This window comes from Schistosoma mansoni, chromosome W (genome assembly GCF_000237925.1).
Source record: "Schistosoma mansoni strain Puerto Rico chromosome W, complete genome".
Taxonomy (NCBI): Eukaryota; Metazoa; Platyhelminthes; class Trematoda; order Strigeidida; family Schistosomatidae; genus Schistosoma; species Schistosoma mansoni.
Genome location: NC_031502.1, coordinates 50,375,834 through 50,403,774, shown reverse-complemented (window position 1 = coordinate 50,403,774; position 27,941 = coordinate 50,375,834). Strand labels below are relative to the sequence as shown.

Below are 27,941 nucleotides of genomic sequence, written 5' to 3'. Positions count from 1 at the left end.
CGATGTATCTGCAAAGCTGGAAGAATCGATACTCCTTGATGGATTCAAACGTGGGTCACTAGATTTCACAGTCTGATACTTTGTCACTGGGCTGTCCAGGCAGCCACTAATTTCGTGCGTGAATGAGATGCTCACGCTGTTAAGTAATTGCATACCGACCAATTGACATCTTAATAACACTACGATTATTACTAGTACTAATAACAATATGATTATCATAATTGCTAATACTACACTACCTATTAACTAAGGTTCAATAACAAAATCTTGAAAAACTGATATTATGTTTCCATAAAGTTTATTCCTTAACTGTATTTCGAGACGAGATTATTGAAAATCTATTTTTTTACGTTATTTGCTTATTTGATAAATACATTAGGCGAAGGATGACACTAGAAATTCAGCATTTCGTTGGACCAAAGGTTAAAAAAATACTGATTGAATTTGAAGATGTTTTGCGATTGCCACAAAAACAACAATAATTGTCGCCTTTTGAAAGTGTTAATTCATGAAGCTGATATTGTCTTCTAAAATAATATGTACAATGTGGCTTCTATCTGTCACACTATCTTATCTTGGGAAATAAAACCTCTCTTTTAAAGTCACCTCTTATTCCTTATTGTTTGTATTCGACTGTAATGGCTGAAGTATTTTCTTGAACTAGCCGTAGATCTATCTAATGAAATTTGATCCAGTATCGTGTTAGACGAATCTCCCATTTTCGTATTTTCAAACTTAAACTTCTATTTATTGCAACAAAGTTGCATATTGACGTTATCAAGATACAAGAGAACCATGGTCAGTGTGTGGTGGGATCTGAGGATAACGGGTTCAAAAGTGTAAAGAGTTATGGATGTTTACTTTTTTAAGTTACAAACAAAGAAGAAATAGACTATCACTATTCATTTTTTTGTCATAAAAATGTTCATTATTGATCATGTGCGTTGCTTATATCAAGCTAATTCAGTTAATGTAAAAAATGTCCAAAATAATAACTTTATGTTTCCTATAGGCATTATTTATTCTTCGCTCCAAATGGATTAGCTTATTCAGCAAATATGTTCGGTTACATGTTATTTACAATATACTTCGTAGGTAATTTAATTAACTAACCTTTACATTGTAAACCTTGCCGAAATAATCCGTGTAATAAACGATGACAATTTTGACAAACAATAGGCTTGGCACTTCGTCTCAATTCAAATGTATGCGGAACTTCAAGTGGTTTTTCAATAACTTGTTGACTCCATAAAGGTTTACCTAGTAGTATACTACTTTTTCTAAGTGGTGATGTATTAATTGGTTGAATTTGACCAATTTTAATAATTGTCTTATACCTTTGGATTGTTGTATTACTAAAAATAAAAGAATAGAAAAGTTTAATTTTTAATGCGAAATTTATACACTGCGCCAAGAATTCCAAGCAGATATCAAAATGATGAATAGCAACTGGAAACATTTAGAAAGGATTGTCTAGGACAGAGTTCAGTAGAGAATGCTAGTGCGTGGCCCATGTTCCTCCACTGGGCGAAACAGGCGTAAGTAAGAAATCGTTTTAGAATTATTAGATTAAGAAAAAGATTACGCAACACATTTTTATTTTTCAAAGTTGAAATCATGAGTCAATTGAAGTCAGACCACCATCAAAAACCTGGAGGCACTGGACGGCCGTTTTGTCCTATTATGGGACTCCTCAGCAGTGAGCATCCACGATCCCGCACTCGCGAGATTCGAACTGAAGACCTATCAGTCTCGAGCCAGAGACCTTAACCTGTAGATCAATGAGCCGGCATCCAACATTTTTGTTTATAAAAAGTAACCGTATTTCAACAATATAATCTCTTCAGTTCATTGATTGTGAAAAGTAGTTTCTTGCCATTGTTTACCATGTTTATTGTAGGCTGTATTTTGAATTGAATGTACTAAGTCCATATCTAGAATGAAATACATGTTTTATAAGTGTTTATGATGAGGTATTCTATTGGAAAATGATTAAGTTAGATTTTTGACTGAGACTTGAATGATATTTAGTTTATTCCAGTGCACGGACATCTTGAATTCCTTGCTTTATGAAGCAATTAGTATCCTACCAAATATGATTTTTTCATGCATAGGGGGAACTAACTTAATGTCTAGGGAATTGCAGAATCGTTTCATGCAACATATTTAATCCTTACTGATATATGGAATAAATTTCTTCGTGTTTTTGCAAAAACAAACAACTTTAATTTCCACTACTTAAAATGTATAATTCAGTAGACTATTAATGATTTGGATTTATGTCTTATTAAAACAAGTCGTTTTAGCTGTGAGAAGTACGTCAGTTTTTAAAATAAATCAATGTCAATTGGTAAATATGTTTTTCTTTTTGGCATAAAGTATTAATCGTTATTTAGTATTACTTGTTTGAATCTTCCCATTGATGTTTAGGACTGCAACTGGTCAGTCTCTCATTGGCATATGTGCATACTATGCGTATTGCCTCGATATAGCCTTAATCGTTACATAATTATCATATAGTAATTGCTCACGATTTCTGCTCTTTGTAGTTAATTTAAATTACGAATTGTTTGCGTATGGAAACATAAATCAGTGGAAGGCAACTCGGTGGTTTAAAGGTTAAGCGCTAGCTGCAAGACTTGAATGTCCTATGTTTGATTTCTAATGGGGTCGTAAATGTGAGTTATTGAGGGGTCTCATACAAAAACGCATCAGCTGTCAACTGCTTTCTGGTTCCTAGTTATCTAACTCGGGTCAGTCCATGACCCAAATTATATCTTTATGGTGGTGTTCGGAAGTAGGCGACAGAAAATTCTAAAATTGCGTTTAGCGTTATTTGACAGCAAGGTATGTCTATAATCTCAATGAAAATCACATTCTCTGAGGGATTTAACCTCGTATTACCAAGCATAACAGACAGAGACGACACCACTATGCATTCGCGGCCACGACTGACCTCCTGCATTACTGAGATGTGTTTATAATGATTTGATCACTGACTAGCGACCAATACCATGTATCTTCAGTCCTTCTTTGCTGCCCATCATATAAGAGGCCAGTCGTGGCCCCAAATGCTGAGAGATAACTTCTCTGACTGTGCAGCTTAGTGACGCGGAAATGTATCCGTCAGGCAGCATTATATCCTTTGTGATTGAAGATAAATCTGGTTGTTATATAACGATAAACGTAGGTTCATAGTTTCCTGTCGATTACCTCCAACCACCAAAATGCACCGAAACATTGTGCATCTGAAGTCGAGTCACTTAGACTAGTGGCCATATTCCAACTTGATCAACAGAATTTGATCAGCACTTAAAAGGACATGATATGTATGACATTGATCACTTGATGATCAGGCAATCGTAAATTATATCTATAATCGCTTTGATTACTTTGTTTAATACTAAAAATCTCACTTTTTAAGTACAGATTCGCGCTGTGAGCTTCAAGTCATACTTTAAGTGTTACTTTCAGGGATAACACCGATTGGTCTAAAACCAAAATAGTTGAAGTGGGAGTCTGACTAGCTACTTTGTAGCTAAACGTTTAACGCCTTAATGGTTACTCCACACCTCCACGGAATAATTAACGTCTGTGTACGATACAAATTATTATCATTTTTTAACAATTTTTGTCCGAATAATCCATTTTAACGAATTATTTGTCATTTAAACACATCAATGTTAAACATCTAATTTGTAAGGGTTTTATATTATTAAATACATGGGGAATAGACTGTGAAGTTGAACAACATAATTCTGTTAATTGTAGGAAACCAAAACTGTGGTCATGATGACTATATGAATAATCAATCAGTTAGTCATTGATTTCCATCTACATTTTAATTGACACTTAAATTGTTTTAGTGTAAAGTAGGTCTTTTTAGCACGCATATTCAAGGATATGAATAAGTGAAATGTTTAAGGTAATTAACAAATTTATCCAAAATTATTTGTAACCTAGTCATCATTGAGAAGTGAATCGATTGAACCTTGTCAATAGAATAATAGAACAGGATGCGATGACACCTACTGTTCTATGTATCCATAATCTGTTGGTAATTAAAATTTTTATAAAAAATTTGTGAATACTACTTAATAAATAATAGAATCTTAAAAAATAAATCAAAAATAATGTTACATTGATAATCATTAGTGAACAGATCATTTAAACCAGTATGAGTATACTCTTACATAATTGTTATTTATTTAGATATAACCATTGAACAGTAATTAAAATGGATACAATGTAAACAAATTGATTGATATCTTACGCATGATTTTTTAGAACATTTTTTGAAAATAAAAAAAAATAAAGGAAAAGAAAACAATTTGTAGGTATCAATGCCAAGGTTCGACTTTATAGTTTCAAATAAAGTGAGTATTAGTTAGAAAGTTTTTTTTAAAAAAAGCTTTTTGCTATATCCTAATGAGTAGGAAAATTGTATTTATGACAGGTCCTGACTTAATGTTGATTGAACTTGCTCTACTGTGATCTTTGATATATTATATGACATGTTTGATTTGTGACTATTTTCATTCATGATCATTGTCTAGGATCATAAACATGATCAATGGTTCTTTCATTTACACATAAAAACGTGTACACTGACCTACTTCAATTTCCACCACATTCAAAAAACAGATGATTCATATAAACAGATGATTCATATACATATGTACACTCTATCGAGTTGTGAATTTTTAATCAAGATTATATTAAACAATCATTTAGTATAGTTAGCTTGTGGACTTTATTCATATTCCATCATTTTGATGGACGAGATTGCCAAATGAAATTCTTAAGTTATTTCTCATCTCAATAACTGAGATTTCTTAAGAATCTGATTTCATTTTGGTACATGTTATATTGTGTTATATCAACACTTTAGTCAGTGTAACAGATTATCGACAGTCTTAAACGATGAAAACATTTAAAACAGGATGAAGAAAAATGTATCTTATCAATATATTTGCTACATAATTTAATACGATAAGCGATCAGGATTCGACAGTCAGTTAATACTATTACAAAGTATTCCACAATGAACGTAGGCTAATTAGAAATGCATCACTTGGACAATCGAAAAATAAAAGGATACATTTTTATAAATAAAACTTAAAGTTCATATTACTGAAAACACTTTTTAATTCATCACTCAATTACCTGAGATCATGATCATTAGTTTCTTGATTTAAGTGATCTGAAATTTTTTTTAAAAATAATACAAAAGGTCAATGTTAGGAATGTTAATGTGATTTTGATTCAGTAACAATGTAAATTTATTATCTATTGCAAATAATTCATTAATGTATTGGTTGTTCAAATCTTCCCATTGACGTTGAGGACTGTAATTGATCAGTCTCTTATTAGCATATACGTATCCTGTAAGGATTGCTTTGATATTGTCTTCAGTCACAAGCATTATAAGTATAGATGGATAGTATCTAGTAGTGGAATCCAGGACGCGTGTTTCATCCTATTCGGGACTCGTTAGTTGAATGTAGCTGAACTGATGTTCACTAAGGGACTCGAACTCAATACAGTTCACTTCAAACGCCGTCGCTTATTACAAACATTTGTATATGAAATGAAAGAATACCTTATGCAATCTTTTAGGAAAATAGAAAATTAGTCATATAACCTTGGAATACTGAATGGTCTCCTGTCTTGAGTCTATTTTAAATAATTTGGAGTATAGACAATCTAAAGATATAACGTTGATTTATTTTAAAGGGATATGATCAACTTACAGTATTCTTACCCTACAGAATAGCAACGTTAATGTTATCACATGATAATCTGATGCAAAAAAGTTGAAAATGACTCAAATATCAAAAATTTATTTTATTTTTTTTCTGAACAAGGAATGAACAAAATACTTCAAACTGTTAAATGTCTGACCGTCTACTTGAGTAAACTATCGATCTGTACATTGACTGTATATTGGAGCAAAACAAATGTTTACCCGACTTGATATTTGAAGATCATCCCAACAAAATCCATTAAGTAAATCTTCAATGTCCAGCACATTTATGTTGAATAGTAAAAATTAAAAAAAACTACATATAATATTGTGGTGTGGTCTACTTATATCCGCATAAGTAGTATATGGTGACGGTCAGACGTAAAATGTATTTTGGAAAAAGACAGATAAGGAAAGAACTGAAATGAAGCGCAATCGGTAGGAAAATGTATAAATAATGAAATTAAAGATGGATTGATATTTACAGACGGGACAGTGAAGATTGAGACAATTGATTGTTATTTTGTAAATTAACTGTTTGCTGTATGGTTATCAGATCTTAGTAAGATAGCTTGTAATTGATGCTTAAATACGTTCGATTGTCCCCACTCGTGTTCTGTTCACTACAATATAACCAAAAGTTTTGCACTGTGAATTGGTAGAACAACGTCAAATGTATAATTGTTATATTGATATATCTGCATCGATAAATAAACTGTACTTCAGTCTCCATTTTGTTTTTCGATTTAAATAATATAGTTTTAATCTAATTGATAACTATCAGTAAGAATGTGATCTTATTTCTCATCATCGTTTCTCAAATAAACACTTCAGATTATATGTATCTTGGTAAATACATACAGTTTAAAACTAAGGTCTACATTAATAATGTGCCGTTTTTTTAATTATTAAAATGTTTTTGGAGGAAATGTTTAAAAACGTTTTATGTTATATTTACATCTTTCCTCAAAAAACAGAGTGCAACTAGATTATATTTATATATAGGATAGGGTAATTATCATGATTTCGTAATAATGACAGCAATACTTATTGGCTAAGAGAATAAGCATAAATTATTAATATTTGAAGTGAACGGAAATAATATATTCTTGAGAATATGTACAAATTAGAAATAAAGAAAACACATTTCGTTGAAACTATAATTTGTGGACGACCTTCGAGAGACGTAAAAGTGACCATGCGAACATGTGCCTACTCACTAGGACTAAATGAAGGTTATAAAGAAGTTTGATTCACGGTTGATGGGTAGGGTTCGGGATTAGATTTAGGGTTTTTAATCACAAACTGACATCAGCTCAAATGGCAAGACGCTATTTGGCAAAATGTATGAGTGAATTTCGCGCCGAAATTCAGGACTCGTTATCTTAAATCTGATTGGTTCGTCCATAAATTATAGTCTCGCCCAAATATCGCCTTTTCTTATTTGTCTATGTTATAATTGTCGTTGATTGGTTTTCAACAAAATCAAAATAAAATGAGGTACAACTTGAAGGCATCAACATATAAACCATTGTCAGCACAACGTTTTGGAGACGGTTGAATGTTGTTGGAATCACGAATCGATATTACTTAGACAACCACCCAAAACCAGGAAGCACTGAACTGTCAGAATATAGAACATCTCAGCAATGTGCATCCAAGACCCCACAGCCGAGAATCGAACCCAGGAAATTCGGTCCCGCTCAATATCATGGACTGATTGAAGTTAGGCTTTTACACTACTGTATCCTGGCTCACAGATCTATAGGATAAACATTTGTGTACGAGACTGAGGGTTTTGCTTTCAAATCCGGATATAGTGTCGTAGTTGCACAACGACGAAACGGTTGTTTGTTTCTTCCTGGTTTGGAATGGTTGCCTAAAATCGGTTCGTAATTTTAGTGAAATATAAACAACTGTTTAAAGAAACTGACAAATTTTTTCTGTGCATTTTAGGACAGTTTTTAAAATCCCAGATTGTTTATTTTAACTGATATGTGTGTTTCGTTGTCGGTTGTCGTTACAATGTTAAAAATCTTGAAAATGCTTTGGTTATTCGAATGTTTTTCTGTTGACTAATTCTTTGTGAAAATGTAAACATGAGGGACAAAAATAGAGAAGTAATGTACTTCAATTCTGCCTTTCATATAAAGATTCACATTTTGAAAGTAGAAAATAAAATTAAGTTTTGGGTAGATGAATTGTGATGATCATTGAATTTTGTAGTTTACATCATAAATCAATCTCAGTTGTAAAATTATTCCGAACTAGGAGGCACTGGAAGTGTTTTGTTCTAATCTAGAGCATGTAACATAAAGGCGAGACAGTTGTCTATTGCTTCCTGATCTTCAATGCTTTTGTAACTAACATTACTCCGTTCAGTAGACTATAAGCATCACAACAGAGTATTAAGATTTATTATGAACATTTCACATTAGGAGAGCGATGAAAAATAAGACACAATAGTTTGCAAGCAAAGCAATATTTTTATCTCGCACTATGAAAGTTGACATAGATATGATGCAGTCAATAAACTCAAAAGATCCCGCGAGAGAGATCGTCGGTGTGCACTACTGATGAATCACATACTAGGACGAAACGGCCGTCTAGCACTTCCAGCTTTTCTATGGCGATTTAGCTTTGATTGAAAAGTGTTTTCTTAGAATGTTTATTTCTTTTAATCATTGAATCACAATAAGATTCATTTAGTTCGTTTATTTTTGTGATGACACTCCAGAAAACATCTTTCCCTCGTGACAGTTTGTCATGGTGTCTTTGTCTCTATTAACATGAATATAAGTGATCTACACCATGATGATAAAACATATTACTTTCGTTTTACAGTCAACAATATTCAGCTGCATGACAACTAAGTACTTTTTCTCATTATTTATATTAGATATAAGTATTGAATGTTCAATCGATGATTTTGTTTTACATCTTCAAACATGAATCCATTAAAAAAAACACTTGATTTTGCATATGGCGCATTGATTAACAATTTATTCAAGCTATAATGATTTAACATTCAATGGTTTGAAGTGTTCTCTTGATTATATCATAATGACCAAACTTAAGTTGTTTACCCCTTAGTTAAATAACTGCTAGTTATATAAAAGTGAAAAACAATAATAATTAGAAAATTATCCAAGCATTTCTTTATTACATTTTTGTATTGGTTGTTCGAACCTTCTCATTGATGTTCAGGAATGCAATTGATCAGACGCTTATTGGCATATGTACATCCTGAACGGGTTGCCTCGATCTTGCCTTAAGTCAAAATCCTTACAAGAAACAATTCACGGTGATGGAATCCAGGATGGACGTTCCGTTCTATTTAAGACTTGTCAGCTGGATATACCTGCCAGATTGCAGAGTTGATGGTCATTCCGCGACTAGAACCCAGTATCGTTCGCTTCACACGCCATCCCATTATCCACTTAGCTAGTGAGTACTGATAGTCACTAGCTTGTTTATCAAGCATTTATTTGTCTTTTTTTCATGATGAATGTGAATATTCCAATTACAAATCATTTGATAATCAAATAAGAATTGGTTATAAATGATTAGCTAGAAATGTTGAACGTATAAAACTTCTCTAATGAAACTTACACCAAACTGCCTAGTGAAACATCACAGCTCATTTGTTTAATTTTAATCCATGAAATGTTTACAGATATATTCTACTTCTTTTTTTAAATTATGAAGTTAGTTTTTATCACTAAGTAACATCTACTGCAATATCATTGAAAGCATGAGATCATTAAACTTATAATTTAACTTGATTTAAAATATCCACGTAGTTATCAGCTTAGTCCTTTCTGCTTTCAGAAGGATTATCGGATAAATGCTCTGGCGCGAGACTGGTAGGTCCTGGGTTCGAATCTCGCCAGGCGGAATCGTGGATGCCCACTGTTGAGGAGTTCCACAATAGGACGAAACGTCCGTCCAGTGCTTCCAGGTTTTCCATGATGGTCTAGCTTCAGTTTACTCATGATTTCAACTATGAAGATTACCAGTTTATTATAAAAACACTACTTTTAAATCAATGAATGTTTATGAACTTTTCTACTTAAGAAAAACTCGTTTATGTATTTGGTATTATACCCGAAACAATTCCACTGTCTGGTGGGCAGAGATGGATAGTGGCTAGCAGTGGAATCCAGGACGCGCGTTTCGTCCTATTTGGGACTCGTCAGCTGGATGTACCTGCATTTCAGAGTTGATGTTCACTCTGGGACTCGAACCCAGTACTCTCGCTTCAAACGCCAACGCGTTATCCATTTGTCTACTGAGTCCTGATAGCCACTTGCTTATGCGATGGGGTGAAGTTTAAATTCATTTACATACGTAACTATTCCACTGTCTTCTATTTATCATTTAATTATCATAAAGATATAGAAATATAAGTTTCTATGCCATAAAAAAAATTTCAATGTTCTACAAAGTTTACTGACCTTTATTTATTAATATTTTATTTTGAAACAATGAAAACAATATTTTATTTACTTCTATTCAACTGACGTAACTTTCATTCTTGTTTTAATCCACCCTCTCAGGCTGTCTCTCTCTCTTACCCGTTTCGGAATTATTCATGTCAAAAAGAGCTTATTTTCTACCTATATATTTCTCATTATTTTTTTTCTCTCAACCAACCTTAATAATTTTTTTTAATGGGGTCGAATTCATATTTGCCACTGTAAAATTAAATAAATAAATAAATAAAGACAAATTAATATTCTCCTGTTCTTTCCTAATTCTTTAAACTTGTCTCTATCGATCGTGTTTTTTTTTCTTTCCGCTCTTTCCTTTCTTTGTTTTGTTTAAAACGGTTTAACGAGGCAGTAAATATAATGAGTTTGAGTAGTTAAAAATTTTTACATAAACAATAGATAGATGAACTACTTTCACTGTTTTATATGTTGGTATTCAGATTTCTTATAATGGTAATTATTATTATTAGGTTTTTTTGTAATTTAATTTGATTAGATTTCAGGTCATTGATTGTATCTGTAATGAAAATTGATCTGGATTATATATATATATATATATATAGGGAAAGAATATTGTTTATATTAGAAGTGTTTTGTCGGTCAGTAACCCACAAGAATTAAGGATAATAGAATAACACTTGCAGCAGTTTTTTTTGTTCAACTAAGAAATCGATACTTTTTACCAATGTGTAACTGAATAGATTCTAAGGAATTTCGTTAAAATTCTCAGTACATCAAAATGAATGATAGACGTAGAACACTTTAAAGGATTATCCTACATATTTGTAAGATGTATGTAATACATCAATTTTCTTATCAGGTTATTGTACAAATATAACAAAGTAGAAATGGTGGAGAAGATTTCTAGCTCAGGTGGGTGGTTTAGACCAAAGCATCCAGCTCAGCGAACAAAACTCCATCAAAATAACAAAGTAAAATATCAAGTGCAAACTCATTTGTTCAGTACTCTACACTTCTCAATAGTATAGAATGATGAACATAATAAAAAGATGGATTAAAATAACGATGAAACACGATAACAATAGATAATGAATAAATACTTCAAGAGAATCCAATGAATAAACAAAGTATTTAACCTAGATAACTATTATGCAAAACTATCAATTATGAATAAGAACCAATCTTATTACGTATTTCAACCCTGATTTGTTGAAGCCCTAGCTACTTCAATGTTTAGTTCCAACGTCGGTTGTCTTCAGAAATAGTTTGTACTTAAATTAAACTTATTATCCAGGGTGGTATGATACACATTGTTTTCACTATTATCTTTGTTTTACTCTGATCTTTTAGTTCTTCTAATTGATCTTTATTTTTTATTTATAAATGCTATTAAGCAAATGCTTGATCCGATACTTCAAAATGTTACGAGTTAATATATCATATGGTTTTAATAAACTTCCATCTTTTTTCATTCCATTACCCACACTTATGAAAGGGATTAACTGTTTTAAAGAAATGCCTTTTAAATACATAAATCTTTCACACTTGTACTATTAATTCAAATATTTCATTTCTTAGTTGATAACAAAGATTGAATCTGTAGTTATTAATAAGAACTTTATACTGACACAACTTTCTTTCCAACTTAAATATTTCTGGAACAATAATCATTTATATGATTCAGACAATTTGTTATCTTCAATTTACAACTTTCTAACACTTTACTGTATAAGATACATTTCTGGTGATCCAATAGTCAGCTAACTTGTATTACAATCTAATTGTTATTCAATAGATATAATATCAACAGAAATCAGAGCAGGGGGATTTGTAGAAATCGTAAAATTTTTATCGTTAAAATCATGAAGTGATCTTGATTAGACCGCTATTGAAAATCTTGAGTTACTTGATGAATGTTCGGTATTGGTATGGAACTACTGAGTATAGTACATCCATGACTACTGAACCGTCACTCAACGGTGTTAGTGTCTAACCTCATTCAATTTACAATATTTCTCTACCACCTTCTACTGTCTGCGGTAAATAATCGTCTCACACCAGACGTGGTTCGACTTGACGTTCAACAAAAGTTCATTGTTTGTATTACAGTTGGGAAATAAGAATAATCCCTCAGATGAATACGTTTTACTGGATGATTCAAAATACATAAATTGTTACAATCTAACAACATTTCTACAATAATAGACAACTTGACAGATTTTATGCATGCCATAGCAAAAATAACTATTTATTCGTCAGTCTAAACAACTGAAATGAAATAAGCTGTTCATATTTTTCATACTTACTTTTCAAATCAGCCGACTTGCTCTCCAAACCAGTGTCTAGAGATCGTTGAGTTTTATTTTTCTGAAATTGAACTGATAAAGATTGGTCTTCATTTCCATGAAGTGAATGTGACTGAACCTGAATTATTTACAAATATATAGAACAAATATTTAAATTTAGTTGAGATGCCTATATATCATGATAGTGTTATACTTGATAGGAAGAAGAATGTTTCTCATGTTTTTCGTTAACTATCAATTCGACTGAAACGAGCTAGTTTTACAACTTTTACGCAGTTATCTTGGCACTGACAATTTTTCTCTTCAGATACCCTGAACAGACGTCTATGACTCCTTACAAGTGAAAACAACAGTTTTTTGACGGGTGCTAATTCATTCCAAACTAAACCTGAATCAAAAATTACATCCCAGTGCGCTGATTTTCAAAACTTTCAACTCCACAGAAGAAAAATCAGTTTCAGAATAATGTTTGATTGATTCGAACCCATCAGTTCTTAATCAGGCACATATCGTATCAATCAATTTATGAATTTCACAAGATTAAATATATTTATCTGGTTGACAGAATGATGCTGAAGCTAATGAAACACTGGACAACTAGAGAAATGACATTACAGCGGTTTGATACTGAAAAACTCGACGAATTCAAGACAGTTGCCAACAACAAATACTAAGCCTTATATATATCGTCAAACCAGGTGGGTTCTTAAATTCCTGTTCATAATTCAAACATGTGGCTTCATAAAGAAAACTTATCATAAAGTGATTTATTCATTGATCTGATTTATCCACTAATCTGTTATGTGCATAAATTTTTATAGATGTAATGCATTTATATAATTCGAACTATACACAAGTTTCTAAATGTAGAAACTATAGTAATTGGTGAATCACTTATATGCACGAAATCTCTACAAACTAACGAATAAACTGGTAAAAAACATATCATTACAAAGATAAGTTGCATCAATGGTGAAGCAAAATACAGCCGGGAAGAAATCCTTATTATTTTCTTCGGTTTATGCAAACATAATAATGTGTCTTCACTTGGTTAGATAGATGTAGATAACCGCAGAAATTCCAAGAGTTTTGTAGACTTGGCTTCTGGTTTACTCAGTAATCAATAAACAAATGAGAAGAGACTCAATCTCTAAACTTGTTCAAACATCAAGTTAAGGGAAGAAGTAGTCAAAAACAACATTTTCAAACAATGGTAGCACAGTCAGTCAACCATATTTCATGCAGACAAACATAAAGTCATCACTATTTTGAAGTTTAAGAGATGGCTTTTGTTTAGAAATACAAATACAATGAACACTTCATAAGTAAACTATCCATTTCAGAGAATCTAAGTGCTTTCGATATCATCTATCTGAAATATAAACTTTCCTTACCATGGAATTAATATGGTATTATATATGAAATATATGTGAATATCTAAGATGTTTTGAAATTCAATGAATCCATTTTTTCCTATCAAAATTTTATTTCTTAATAGAAGAAAACCAAACGAAATTGTTTGATGCATTAACACGATTGATTGATTTAAAAAAGGAAAAAAATCAAGTGAAAATCAGTTAAATTTTAATAAAAGGTACAAATGATGTTTATTTCACTACTTCAAATTAATGAAATTTTTAGCGAGACTATAGTTTATGGACGAGATAATCAGAAGCCTTTGAGGGATCTCAAGGTCATGGCGTCAATTTCAGTACCTGATGTTTATGTACAATCGGTTCAAAGAGGATTTTAGAGAAGACGTGACAACTAAGCGGCTACAATAAATCGGACTACTAAAAAGTTCTTTTATTTGTAATTGAGGTTATCAAGTGACTTGTAGACCTTTTGCAGACTACCGTGATGTTGTCGTTCGATGTAATATATGTTGGAGGAAGACGTCTGCTAGAATAGGAACTTTTTTCACTCGATCTAGATTGAGACTTACGCATATTATAATTATTGCCGCGAACTGTATAATAAAAGCACCAGTAACATTGGCTGCAATAACCGCAGATTTTACTGAAGCTCCGGCTGTTCATTGGTATGAGTATTGTAGGGATATATGCGTAATGAAAATGACAAACTTACACAACCAGAGTACACACAAACAATAATAAAGCTATGTGGTCGAGGCTGAAAGAGTTTTTGCATCTTAATCGTGGCTCCGGAGACCGACTATTATGGAGCCATATGGATGGTTTTCCTCCGTATGCATTGCGATTTTAGGACCTCTGAACATTTTCATAACCTTGATAAGTTGTTGAACCATGTAAAAGAAGTGTATCCACTTAAATCCTTTGATTTCGTATAATACATTTTTACTCTTTACTGATTGTTTACTGATTGGCTAATGATTCTCAAGGTCACATGAGGTTCCTTGAAAGGTCATCCAAAAATTATAGTCTCGCCAACTTTCTTTTTTTTGAATTTTCAGCATTCTTGTTCTAAGTTGTCATTAAAAATGGTGTAACATCTTATTTGTATTACCAAAAATATTAGTTTGATTATAAACTCTTTGATAAAAATCAGTTACACACTTCAGTTCCATAGTAAAAGTAAAGAATTTTGAATGGATTCGTTTACTAAAATTGATACTAACTGTTAAAAAGGAATCATTATCAAAGTTAACTAGGAAAGATTAGATTAATGTAAGAGTAGTTAGTTTACTTCAATAACTGCATTAACATGTCTTCCAAGATTAACATATTGTATTTTTGTTTCTGCCTTTCTTACTGATGAAAATGATATAAAAATTAACTCATATCAGTTATTTTGCTTTATTTATGGATATTTACTGATGAGTTATAAGTAGTATAATAATAGGATGTTATTTTAATGTTTTATGTTGATAAATATTTTGCTCTTTGATTATTAAAAGCTAATAAGCTCATTGCTAAAACAAATCTATCATTAATCCTGGCGCTGTTACTCCTGATAAATAGACGTCTCAAAAAACTTCTATTCATGGTTTACATAACATTGTAGTCTATTAACTAAAGATGTAAGTACAAGTTTTGGTAAGACTGAATTATAGTTAGTAGTGAAACTCATGATGAGCGGAAATCATCATTCGTTACTCATCAGTTAGATTTACCTGAATCCAAGTGCTGGTGTCCATAGTAGAATTTTGAAAGTAGAATCTTTCACTTCAAACCCCAACTCAAAAGGTACTAAGCTCGAGTTCCACTGTGAACATCGACACTGGGATGCAGATATATCCAGAAGATTGGTCTTAAATAGTACTATAAGCACATTTTAAGTTCCTTTATTGACCAGAACTCATCGTTAACCATACACATTATTATTAATCAAAAAAAATAATGCCAAAACTCATATAACAATTATGTTTTTAAGTGACAAAGCAGAAACGAGCACCATTATTTTCATTTATAATGATAAAGCTATGTCTTGCAGTTTGAAATTCAAATCATTAGGTTCCACTAAAGAGATTTCATGCCGTTGCATTTGCTGTGAAACACAAAAGCTATGGTTTTAAAACTTGATAAAGTTATAAGAAACCAGTGTTAATGAGTTCAGAAATAGGTCTTTCTGATTTTCAGCATTTCTCCAATCAACTGAGTAATCTCCACAATTACTTTTTTTTTAAAAAGCAGTTGAATTCTGAAGAGCATACTATCAGAATAGTCAAGATGTATTGTGATTGAATGACTAATGGGTTGAAACATAAAACTATTCTGCGAAAAAGTTAAAAGTAGCGCTAAAACAGTCCATAATGATCTTTATTAAAATCAACGATGATCAAAGGTGTTTGCTTTCAATGGAAGCAGACTCATTCAACAGATGGTAAAAAGTAGCCTTTATTACCTTAACAAGTATTCTATGATATTGATAATTTGATACGAAGTGATCATTTTAGTGACTAGTCATTACGATATAGTATCATAAACTACCACAGTAAATTGAAGCTGCACAACAATTGTTCATCGCATATACAGTAATACTTGCTTGTTTCAAACGTTCGTCATTTTAAATTATCACCTTGAACATTTAGGTTAAAAGAATGTATGAGCTCGTGAAGAGTTGCATCATGTTAGCTGTTTCGAGAAATTCGTTCACACATTTCTTGAGTATACGTTTGTAAGAACAAAGAAGCATTATTTCTAAATGTCTACTATGCTAAAGACTTTGTAAGACATCAAGCTCAAAAACAAACTATTGATCAATACATTTAGTCTACCAGAAAAATACAGTTCATATTAAATGTCAAAATTCTGGCGATTATAGTTCCGAAATCAGTGTTCTGTTTATTTTTTCTGAAAACCGTTTCCAATATAAAATGAATTACTTTGAACAAGAATGGATCATAACCATTTTACTGGAGAAAATACCAAGTTTACAAGATGTTTATATAGATATACATTTTTAAAGTATGTTTATAATATATATGATAATTTAATTTGTATTGTAGTGGACGAGAATACAAGTGGGTACAGTCGAATGTAATCGAATATAAAATTATAGAATCTCTTAGTAAAATCTGAGAATCATACAGTGAATACTTAATTTACAAAATGTTAATCAATCGTCTCAGACTTGACTGTTTCTTCATTTCCATATCAATTACTTTCTGTTGCCGTTTTTTTCCCTCTCGATCTTCTGCTGCCAAACATTCTATTCCTGACTAGTGTTATATACTATTTATGTCAATATAAATAAAACATAACACAGTATAATACAACTTATAACACAAACAAAACGTCATGTATTTAATAATCAATCATACTATTCTGTTGTGTTAACTAAAGTAAGTATAGGAAAGTTAAAAATAGATGCTAAATGACCATCTGTTCATTGTTTTAACCAACACTCTATGATGAACAAACAAAACTGATAGAATTTATATAATCTAGCATAAGTTGTCCTGAGAATAGTTGAAATTTATGGTTTTATATTACGAACAAGATTTAGTTAAACAATCACCAATAGTTGGTAAATACTGAACACGTGTTTTACAGTAAGGCCTGAAAGTCCAAGGTTCACACTGATAAATAGTCCCATACCAGAAGGGAACAGCTATCTAATACTTAATAGTTTCAATGGTCGTCCAACTAACGTCAGTTCTTGATCCGAAACAGAAGTAATTTATTCAAAAGTGATCATTGCATACTATTTCTATTATCAGATGATGATCTCTTAATAATTTCGATAATCAGTCACGATTAAAACAGGCAAAACATTTTTATCTTTATGGTAATGTGACAATGCAACCAAGGTGTTATATATATTTATTGAAGAGTATGTAATTACCGCTGATAATTACTTGTCGCATTATGTTATAACTCTTTTTGAACTACCGTGTCAAATCATAAAGATTTAAAAATAGAACCTTTCAAGATTATTATATTGAGATTATGTAATCAGTTTCTATTGAATGTTAAATGACTTCAATCATTGTGTTCATCACATTTGGATTACGTTCGAAACAAACTATCATCTCATGTTACATTTTCATTGTTATAAGTATGAGAACACGTAAAATAAGAAAATATGAAGGGGGAAACTTCAAATTCTCCATATCTCTCTAACTTTTTCTTATCCTTACACAAAGGAAACAAACGTAGAAAGAATTAACCATCTACACTCTTTTGAGCCGTCACGTAATTACATTTCCAGTTTTTGCGCATATTTTTTGTTCTGTTTTATTAAACGTTTATTATATCAATCAATCAGTCAATTTTTATCTTGTCTATAACTCTATCCTAAGGAGAAAAAAGTCAGAGGAACAAATACATAAGAGAGAAAAACAGAAAAAGAAGGAAAAAGTTGAAACACTAACGTTTTTAAAAAGTAAGGATTTCAAAAGAGTCAATGTGTCGCAACTACTTCACTAATATTTTTCATATCAATCAAAATATGTATATGTTTTGTTGTTTTTTTGCCCCACAATAGTTTTCTTGTGGCTGGTCACATATAAGTAGGCAACTTTGTCTTGATGATAAAAATTAAAGTTAATATTTATGATTAAAAATGTAATATAATTAATTATTATCAGAAGTGGTTTTGTGGGTAATATAGTAATTTAAATAGTTGAGATCATGAGTTCTAATGAGAAGCAGAGACCGGTGGAGTTAAAACCAGATCTGTTGTGAGATAGTAACTCACTGAAGACATTGGTAGATGTGTTGCTCAATTTCGTGTATCGGTTGAAGTAAGACATTAACACCGTTGGATGCTGGCTCAGTGGTCTAGAGGTTAAGTGCTCGCGCGCGAGACTGATAGGTCTTGGGTTCGAATCTCGCGAGGCGGGATCGTGGATGCGCACTGCTGAGGAGTTTCACAATAGGACGAAACGGTCTTCCAGTGCTTCCACGTTTTCCATGGTGATCTAGCTTCAATTGATTCATGATCTCAACTATTAAAATTAGTTATTGTGAAATAGGAATAACATATGCAATAATTAAAGATTATAGATACAATTAATTAGTGAGTATATGAATTGAGATCGGTTTAAAAAATTGTAGATATTCAATCGAAAATTCTGATGTACACATGAAATTTCATTAAATGTAATGGGACTGAGTTGATTGAACAATGTGTCCAGTATTCAATTATTTTAAACATTCAATCATGTACTGTTGTAAGAACGTGAGATTGCTATATTATTATTGTCAGACAAACCAATATCATCAAAAATGAGAGATATTTGCATTTCTATATCGTTGACACTCTAACAGCTCAATAATCTGAAGAATTTTTAGTTTAATGACTTAGTTAGAAATGCTATTTTTAAATTATTCCCCATCATCAATAGTACGCCGCTTACTGTACACGAAGAACAACGTAGATCTAATGAATTCATTCAAACTTATCAATAAACAGTCCAATCCTATTTTATTAAAATTCTCAAAAGTCAGGCAATGAAAAGAATCAAGTCTCACCTCTGTAACCAGTAAGAGTCAGTAGTTAAATTTAAATTGCTTCGGTTACATGTTGACCCCTTTCTTCTCGATTAATCAAACTCAGTATTTAATAAACCGACCTTATATATTACCTCTCCTTTCTTAACTTTTAAAAAGTGCTATTACATTAATTAACATAACAATCTGGATCTATTACATTAAACAATCATACGAACTTTTCCTGTTAAAATTTTAATAGTTGGCTTCTTCCACATTTTACACAAAATACTCATTATTGATTCCCAGTTCATTTTTAATTTGATACCTGCTTCAGTCTGGGCACCTGGGCAGTATCATTTCCCTCACACAATTAAATGAAATGACAATTCTAAGCAGTTAAACGTATTATCTTGTATGCAGACAAAGAGTAAGCAACAAAAGGCAATGAATTCATGCTATTCTGTAAATATTATGTATTTGGCTTTGTTTAAATTTGTGAATTAGGGAATTTGCATGAGTTGAAATAATAAAAAAGATTAAGAATTTAATCACATTAAGCCTCTACATCATAAGATCACAATATATCATGCTTTTTTACTGGAAAGTTATTTTCTTTCATAGGCAAAAATCAAATTTTTACATTGTCTTCTCTTCCCAAAAAACTTTGAGACTAAAATTTATGGACGAGTCAATCAGGCATAAGTTAACAGGTCTCAGATTTTGGCGTGAAATTCACTCATTCAATTAGCTAAATAAAGTTTTGGCATTAAAGCTGATATTATTCCGTGATGAACATTTGCAATGTAATTCCTAACCATAACCATCAACTATAAATCATAATTCAAATTCCTCACACGGGTTTATGACCCTCATTTGATCCTAGTTATTAGGTGAACACTCTCAAGGTCAGTCTAGCTTCGTTCAAAGGTCGTCCACAAATTATAGTCTCACCCAAAGAACTTACTAGTAATAATAATGCATAAATCAACAACTCACAATTTATTTTGCATTTTTGAAATTTACTGCAGTTTCCCTAGATCACAGTGAAAACACATTAATGCAAATCAAAATATTCCATTATAACACAAAGAGTCCCGTCTTCATATAACATGTTCGATGACCGCTTAATTTTATTTGTATAGAATAAAACTGGCCAGTAATATGTGGGATAAATGCACGATGTTTATTCATCAAATGATATTAGATTAAATAAATAGTGCTTTTTTCAGTTCGTTTCAGATAGTAAACTTATATCTGCTCTCATAACAGAACAAATGGCTCCTGTCTACAATTAGACAGGTATACATCATAATATTCTCTATTCTTAAACAACATATTGTGAAATAACAAATCTTGTATATTGTAACTATTAATCGGATACTTAGTTTCAACCATCATAGTCTATAAGCCAGAGATAACTGAAGGAATGAAGTGGGTTAGATTTCAACTCTCAGTACTCGTCATTACAATATTTACACTACATAAAAGAAATTTGAATTTTGTCAAGTTGTCAAAGCATACTTCAATTGGATATGAGTATACTCAGCTAAAAGGGTTTAATGGAAACAGTTAAATAGAAGTAAAGTTTATCATTAAGCAACAGACATTATGAAATCATTAACTCTTTAACTAACAAAATATGTCTTGAAATTTCAGGTTTTACCTATAAATAAGTGTAACTAACAAACTTATGTGAAACAACTAAGATGAGTAGACTAGTGGAATCTGTGATACTATAGTAAATAATACCGAAGTTAAGAAAACCTAAACACATCATTTAAAAACTACATCCTTCTCCTAATGAGCGAACCCTATCTGAATTATGAACCGATTGTCGAATAATAAACATACAAATCAACTACTCAAAGCGGTCTGAAGTAGTTTATCGGAATTCCAATGCTTTTTTATCCACATTTTATTATCTTATATTGGAATATTCGTGCTTTAGTGACTCATTTAAAAGAGAAACTGATCACTTTCAAATCATATATAGTTTTATCAATAATTTGTTTTAGTTTGGACAGACTACTTAGAAAGCCTAAGGACTAATGTAATGAAATTGATCTGAGAATCCCGAAAATGAAACCTTTTTTTCTTTTTTGTAGAATTATTTTGTACGAAATAAAGCTGTTTATTATTTGATCCAGTAATAATGATATGTTTGATTAGGAGTTTAATCTTAGTGCATGATAAATGAACGAATTCTAACTAAATCATATTTCTATTGAAATGTATGTTAGAAGAAAAGAAGACCTTTTTTTTAAATCGACTTTTACACCATATCATTTTGACTTCATGATGACACTGAACTATCACAATTGTTTGATCTCTGGGTGGTGATCAATGTCATGAGTGTCAAGTCCTTCTTAGTGCTGATCAAATGCTATCGATCAGTTTGCAATTTGGACATTAGTCTAGGTTGCTCGACACTGAGTGCACCATGTTGGGATAAGATGGTGGTTGGAGGTGGTCAACAGGAAACCCTGAACCCGGGTTTCGTTCTACTTGGCACTCGTCAGCAAGTTGTACCTGTAATATTGAGGGAACTGGTACTCCCTGACGGATTCGATCCCATGTCACCCAGATTCACAGTCAGAGACCTTACCACTGAGCTATTCGGGTCGCGACCGACTTCCTGTAGGACTGAGATGTAATCACAATTGATTGATAACTGGGTGGTGATCAATGTCATGCATGTCAAGTCCTGAACTATTTATAAACAATTCACAATTCATTTAATCTCAACAGAAAAATATACTGTATATTGAGATATGTTAGTCGACTTTTCATTTTGAAATCCATTCGAAAAGATATAAAGGTGTAACACTAATTCTGACTAGCTTGAAAGTTTAATATATCTACATTGAATAAGAAGAAATAATGAATAATAAACTAAATGATTGATTAGAATATTTCATTTATTTATTTGATTACTTGGTTGTTTTCTTTATATAGGACCCAGGGGTATCATTAGAAGTTCATAATTGTCATAGAATTTAACTTTTTTCAAAGGAGAAAAAAACAACCTTCGACATGTATATGAAAAAGCTAAGTGATGTATAAAACCCCCCCAGCAACAAATTATTAATAATTTTTGCACGTATAACATGCTAAATTCTTAGAAACATGAACGTGATAACTATCAAAATTAATTTGAACAAGCCAAATGAAATGTTTCTTCTTTTTCTTTTTTCGTTTATCTGTTTTCTCATTTCGTTGTTATGTATATATACACATATATTTGTAATTGTCATGGATTTGTTTGGAACTGTAGTGTCTTAAGCTTAGAAATCAAGACATCTACATAAGAACAAAGAATAAACACTGTATAGATAGTAGTATAGTAGTATAAAGGAAAGATGTTTTACATTTATATACTTAAAAGGCGAAATAAGCCGTGTTTAAAACCCAATAAAGAATAATTAATCTGAAAGCATCTGAGTTAATTCCATGAAAAATTACTTTATTGTCTTACTTACGCCTGTAACTCTTCTAGAGTTACTGCCGGTCCCAAGTCCGCGTAAAGGAGGAGGGTTGGGCATGGGGTTAGCGACCCCATCCCGTAGAAAAACTAACTCGCTAAAAAACGCTTACCAAAAAAATAATTCAAACTTTATTGTCTACATATCATAATATTCAGTATCTTTTTTCAATAGAGTTTACAACCTCAACCGACTGGTATACTCAGTCGATATAATAGTGTACTATATTCCGTTGCTTTGACTATGTGATCCCTTTTTAATAATATAGATTATCATTGATAATAAACTTTGTATTTCATGTCAACCGATTATAAGCTAAGTAAAACTGGATAGTAATCTATTAACATACTTCAAAATTAGGAGTAAGGGATTATCTGCTAAAACATTTGTAAACAAAATTGAAACATTACTAGTATTTGACACATTAATCATTTCATTATTATTAATTACAAACAGAAATGTATTTTATTAATAATAAATGTTTTATTGTAGAGTGAAATTGAATAGAACCTACATAACATTTGGAAATCAATCACGGGATTCTTTCAGTAATATAAGAATAATAAGTGACTTTCCGAGTGAAGCACCATTGTATGGATCCCTACGAAACTTTTACGAAATATTCATAAGTCTTATGAGTCTCTTAAGTATTTCACACTAAACAGTAGCCTTCATGTTTCCAAATTAGACCACAATACTGTCTTTTATGAAAACTGTTTTTGAAATAATATATGCTGATGGTTTCAGCATTGGTAAAGTGAAGTAATCCAGATCACAAAACTCATGTGTTTCATGGTCCACAGCATGAAGTGTTTCATTCTAGTATGAGACTCCTCATCGTCACATATCCACGAACCCATCAGGGCAATTTACATCTCTCTTAAAGTACTTTATTGAGTAACTTCTCGTGTTAAAAGATCAACTTTGCCTAGATCAAGACTTTTAAATGCAATAAATCACAAACTGTAGTCTTTACAATATCAATCCTATTAAGAACTACAAGTATATAAGCAGAGATGGATGGTGGCTAGTGGTGAAATCCAGGAAGCCCATTCCGTCCCATTTGGGACTCATCAGCTGGATGTACCTGCCACATAGCAGAATTTATGTCCATTCCGAAACGTGAACACAGTACAGTTCGCTTCAAATGCCATCTCACTACCTACCACGCTACTGAGTTCTGATAACGACCAGCTTAAACAATGGGGTGATGTTTAATTCGTTCGATCCATCTCTGCTTATAATACTTGCAACTTAAAGCAATATTGAAGCAATCTGTACAAGGTGCAAATATACCAATAGGAGGCTGATCAATTACAGTTCTAAACATCAATAAGAAGACTCAAACAACCAATACAAAAATGCATAGCAAGTATATAATTCTGAAAGGAAATATCTAAGCTAATTTACTTTTTTTCGAAAAATTATTTATAAATTATTTATCAAACCTTAGAAGATTTTAATGAGCATTAAACAAAAACAAAATCTATTATGCCCTTAAGGACAATAATTTATTTTTCTTATTTAAGGAGAAAAGCGAAAAAACAGAGAAAACAATAAAAAAAATCGGATAACAGAAATAAACAAATTACTAGTAATCAATTTTGCTTAGAGCTATGTTTATTTATTAAAAAAAAGAAAAGAAAACCAGAATTGGAATTATGTTTATTCCCATAGAAATAATTTGAAACATACATCAATATTGAAAAGAAAACAGAGAGAATACATCATTATTATTTCTATGTATTAAGTGTATTAAGGAGTAAAGTTTGTATTATTATTATTATTGAATACTTCAGCATTACAAATTAATCATTAAAATGAAGTAAATAATGGTTGTTTTGTTTTGTTTCTACGAGGAATGCTACTGAGATTAAGATCAATCTTTTTTTGAATAAAATAGTGAATAATTAGATCAATATTAAGGAGAAAACTGTATGATATTTATTTTAATATAGTGAACAATTAACAAATTGAAAATAATTTTTTTGATCGCGGATGCGCACTGATGAGGAATCCGACACTAGGACAAAACGGCCGTCCAGTAGTTTTAGGTTTTTCATGGTGATCTAGCTTCAATTAACTTATGAGCTCAACTATTAAATTATTATGATATCCACAAACCCTCTTCCTGATAATTTTCATATAAACTGTTGGAAGAGTTCAGCTCTCTTCACATTTGCATTAATACACTAGTAATCTTTAAGAATAAACACACTGTTTAGATTCAAGTCATTTTAATAGATACACTGACACTTACAGTAATCGACCTTGACTACATGAGCAAAAACAAAGCATTTTAATTTTGATAACTGGGTAAGAAGTTCTCTTCACAACAGTTTACTTGACTTGCTTGTTCGATTTCGCTTGAAAAATCATCTATTTTTCATACAATCCTTTTGAAACTTTATATAAATATCACTGAGGATTGATATTTTAGAGAAGTATTAGTGTCTCAACAGTATGATTTATAGGTAGGGATAATAAAACCATTACACAAGAACGAAACTGTTATTTTTTATGTATTCTATTCTATTTTCTCCAGGCTATTGAAACGTCTAAATAATTAATATCATGCTCTAGAACTAATACAGCAAAATACACCATCAAGTGATAAAAAATGCATTAAATTGATTTGTTCACTACTTGATCGAGTCTAGAAACTTTTCTCCCGCTAATTACGATCTCTAAAATTGTTTTCACTGAAACAAATTAATAATGAAGTTATAGCTGCTTAATTAAAAAAAGAAATGTATGTAAATCATAATTTAGAGAATGATAGGAACTAACTGACAGTCAGACTTCAGTCTGAATACTATTTGTATTGAAAACCACTGAAAAAGGCAATTAATGACTTTTTTGTTTAGTCCTAGTTTGGAACTCGATGGAAGTTATTACCCTGGGATAATCACAGGACCAAACCTAGGCATATATATGTCTCCTCAGGTTTTTGTGGTCTTCTGCATGGTATCAAATTTGATCCAAACTAAAATCCAAATAATAAGTAGATGTTCACTTCATTCACATCACAGTCGTAAACCCTTTATATCGTTAAAATGCATTTTCTGGCAATTGTTAACATATCTAACATTTTTTCACTGCTGACTTTAGAAAACTACAGGCAACCTAATCCACATAACTAAACAATGTTTAAGGAAGATTACTGTTCTATCGCTTACCTGAACGAATCTAATAAGTTGACTGGAACGTATATTTCACTCAAAATGACATTAATTCAAATCCTTTATATATGCTAACACAACTCACATGTGGTTTATCTTAATTTTTTGAAGTCAGCTTAATTAAATAAATTTCATCTAGATGACTTAGTTACTGAACACATTTGCCAAAAAATTATTTATTGATTAATTTATCCATATAAATCGTTTATACCTACTAAACTTTCTTGATGAAGTTTACTACTTATGTATATTACTTCTTGACAAGACTTCAACTTCAAAATGATTAATACTGCAGTTACTGTCATAAAATCATTTTCATGACCAAATCAAGAACTTTTCACAAAGTTACACAATTACATAAAAGTATCTCAACCTGTAACAACGGTACTATTTTTTGTGGTTGAAAATAACAGGAAAAATGATTTGAGTAGAACCACTGTATCAGAGGCTTACATTTCAAAAACTTCAATTGATTTGCGACATTGTGCAAACATCGGTTGATAACTGTCTTGCATTTTACAACGTTGAATTCTACTATTCACAGCTCCTCATGAAAACTCTGAGAAGTACACTTTGAAACTAGTTACTTGTTAACATTTGTATAAGCCTTTGGAGAAGCTTCTTGAATTTTGTAAATTTCATCACCTACTGACTTTTGTCAGAATTTGACGAGATAAAATGAATCTTTAAATTATTCCATTCAAATACATTTTCTAGCTCTGTTCAATCGCTGATTTTAAAATAAGTAGTATTTTTCAATTTTATTTACTTAATAAATACGTATTCTATACTTTTTATCAGCCTACTATTAATTATGACATTTTTGAGTATCAGGAAAAATAAAATGAATTATTTTGTGTTTTTTAATTAATTTTTATTCAGTTCATCGACTATAACCATAAATTTTTCGAGAAAGGAAATAAGTACACTTACGAAATCATTGAATGTTTAATTCATAATTTAAATATCACAGCGGAGGTGGAGAGAGGGATAGGGAAAATATTGAACAGAAATTCAAGTGAAATACGTAGAATAATAAAGGAGTAAAACTTCTGTAGAACCCTATCAAGTATTTGTGGCTGACATCGCATACTGTTGTAAGTTTGAAAAACATGCGGAGGGGTCGTGAATGGGTGACACTTCAAAACACTTTATACTAAGAAGAAACTGCTATCTAACGTTTTTTAACTTTTAATAAACTACAAACTAAAGATTCTTCATCCAAACATTACCAATACTTAAATAGGAATAATATATTTGTTAAGGGTTTGTTCTCTGAGCTGGATGGTTTAGTCGGGGAGCTGTCATCGTCCTTCAAACACGTCACTTCTACCCGAATTAATTAGTTTTTTTATTTTTTATTTTGAATTCTTTCACGTGATCTTCATAATAATGATGTTGATAATGTTTTTTTTTTACTTGATGTGATAATCAAGTATGATTTTTTTTTTGTATTTTTCATTTTTCTACCCAGATACTGTTACCCCCTTTTTTTTTCTTTTTTTCTTACTCCACCCTATTTCTTTTTTTTAAAAAACTGAAATTCCCTTATTTATTTATTTATATTATCATTTGTATGTATGTTGTAAAATGACTGAAAGTAACTTGTCAACTAATGAATATGTATGTATAAAGATACCATGGAGATGGGTGTGAAAATCAAACGGATGCCTAACCCCAAGTTATCTGAATCTGTATGAATAAATAATTGACGATATATCAGATTGTTTTTTTTTTGTTTTTTATATGTAAAATCTGATAGATCTATGTGTGAAATATAAATAATTCGTTGAAAATACTTGTTTTCTTTATTCAGTCTATGATAATGAAATGGAATATATAATAAAATAACAGATATAGGTATATACTACTGAATATGTATGGTAAGTAGTTGCTTACTTACTTAATTAC

At 31.2% G+C, this 27,941-nt stretch overlaps 2 protein-coding genes across 2 annotated transcripts in view; both read right to left on the bottom strand.

Annotated features, from left to right (window-relative positions):
• The window catches only part of Smp_155950 (putative protein kinase C, mu), a gene marked incomplete at its 5' end in the record, with an annotated part of 63,949 nt that extends 54,559 nt beyond the window's left edge, over positions 1 to 9,390 (bottom strand). The window contains 2 exons of the mRNA XM_018790047.1: positions 1,114 to 1,355; positions 9,359 to 9,390. Of these exons, the coding sequence (XP_018655429.1) occupies positions 1,114 to 1,355; positions 9,359 to 9,390 (274 nt within the window). The remainder of the gene's footprint in view (positions 1 to 1,113; positions 1,356 to 9,358) is intronic.
• Positions 9,391 to 12,444: 3,054 nt separating this feature from the next.
• The window catches only part of Smp_155940 (putative protein kinase C, mu), a gene marked incomplete at both ends in the record, with an annotated part of 36,240 nt that continues 20,743 nt past the window's right edge, over positions 12,445 to 27,941 (bottom strand). Inside the window, one exon of the mRNA XM_018790046.1 lies at positions 12,445 to 12,624. Within this exon, the coding sequence (XP_018655428.1) occupies positions 12,445 to 12,624 (180 nt within the window). The remainder of the gene's footprint in view (positions 12,625 to 27,941) is intronic.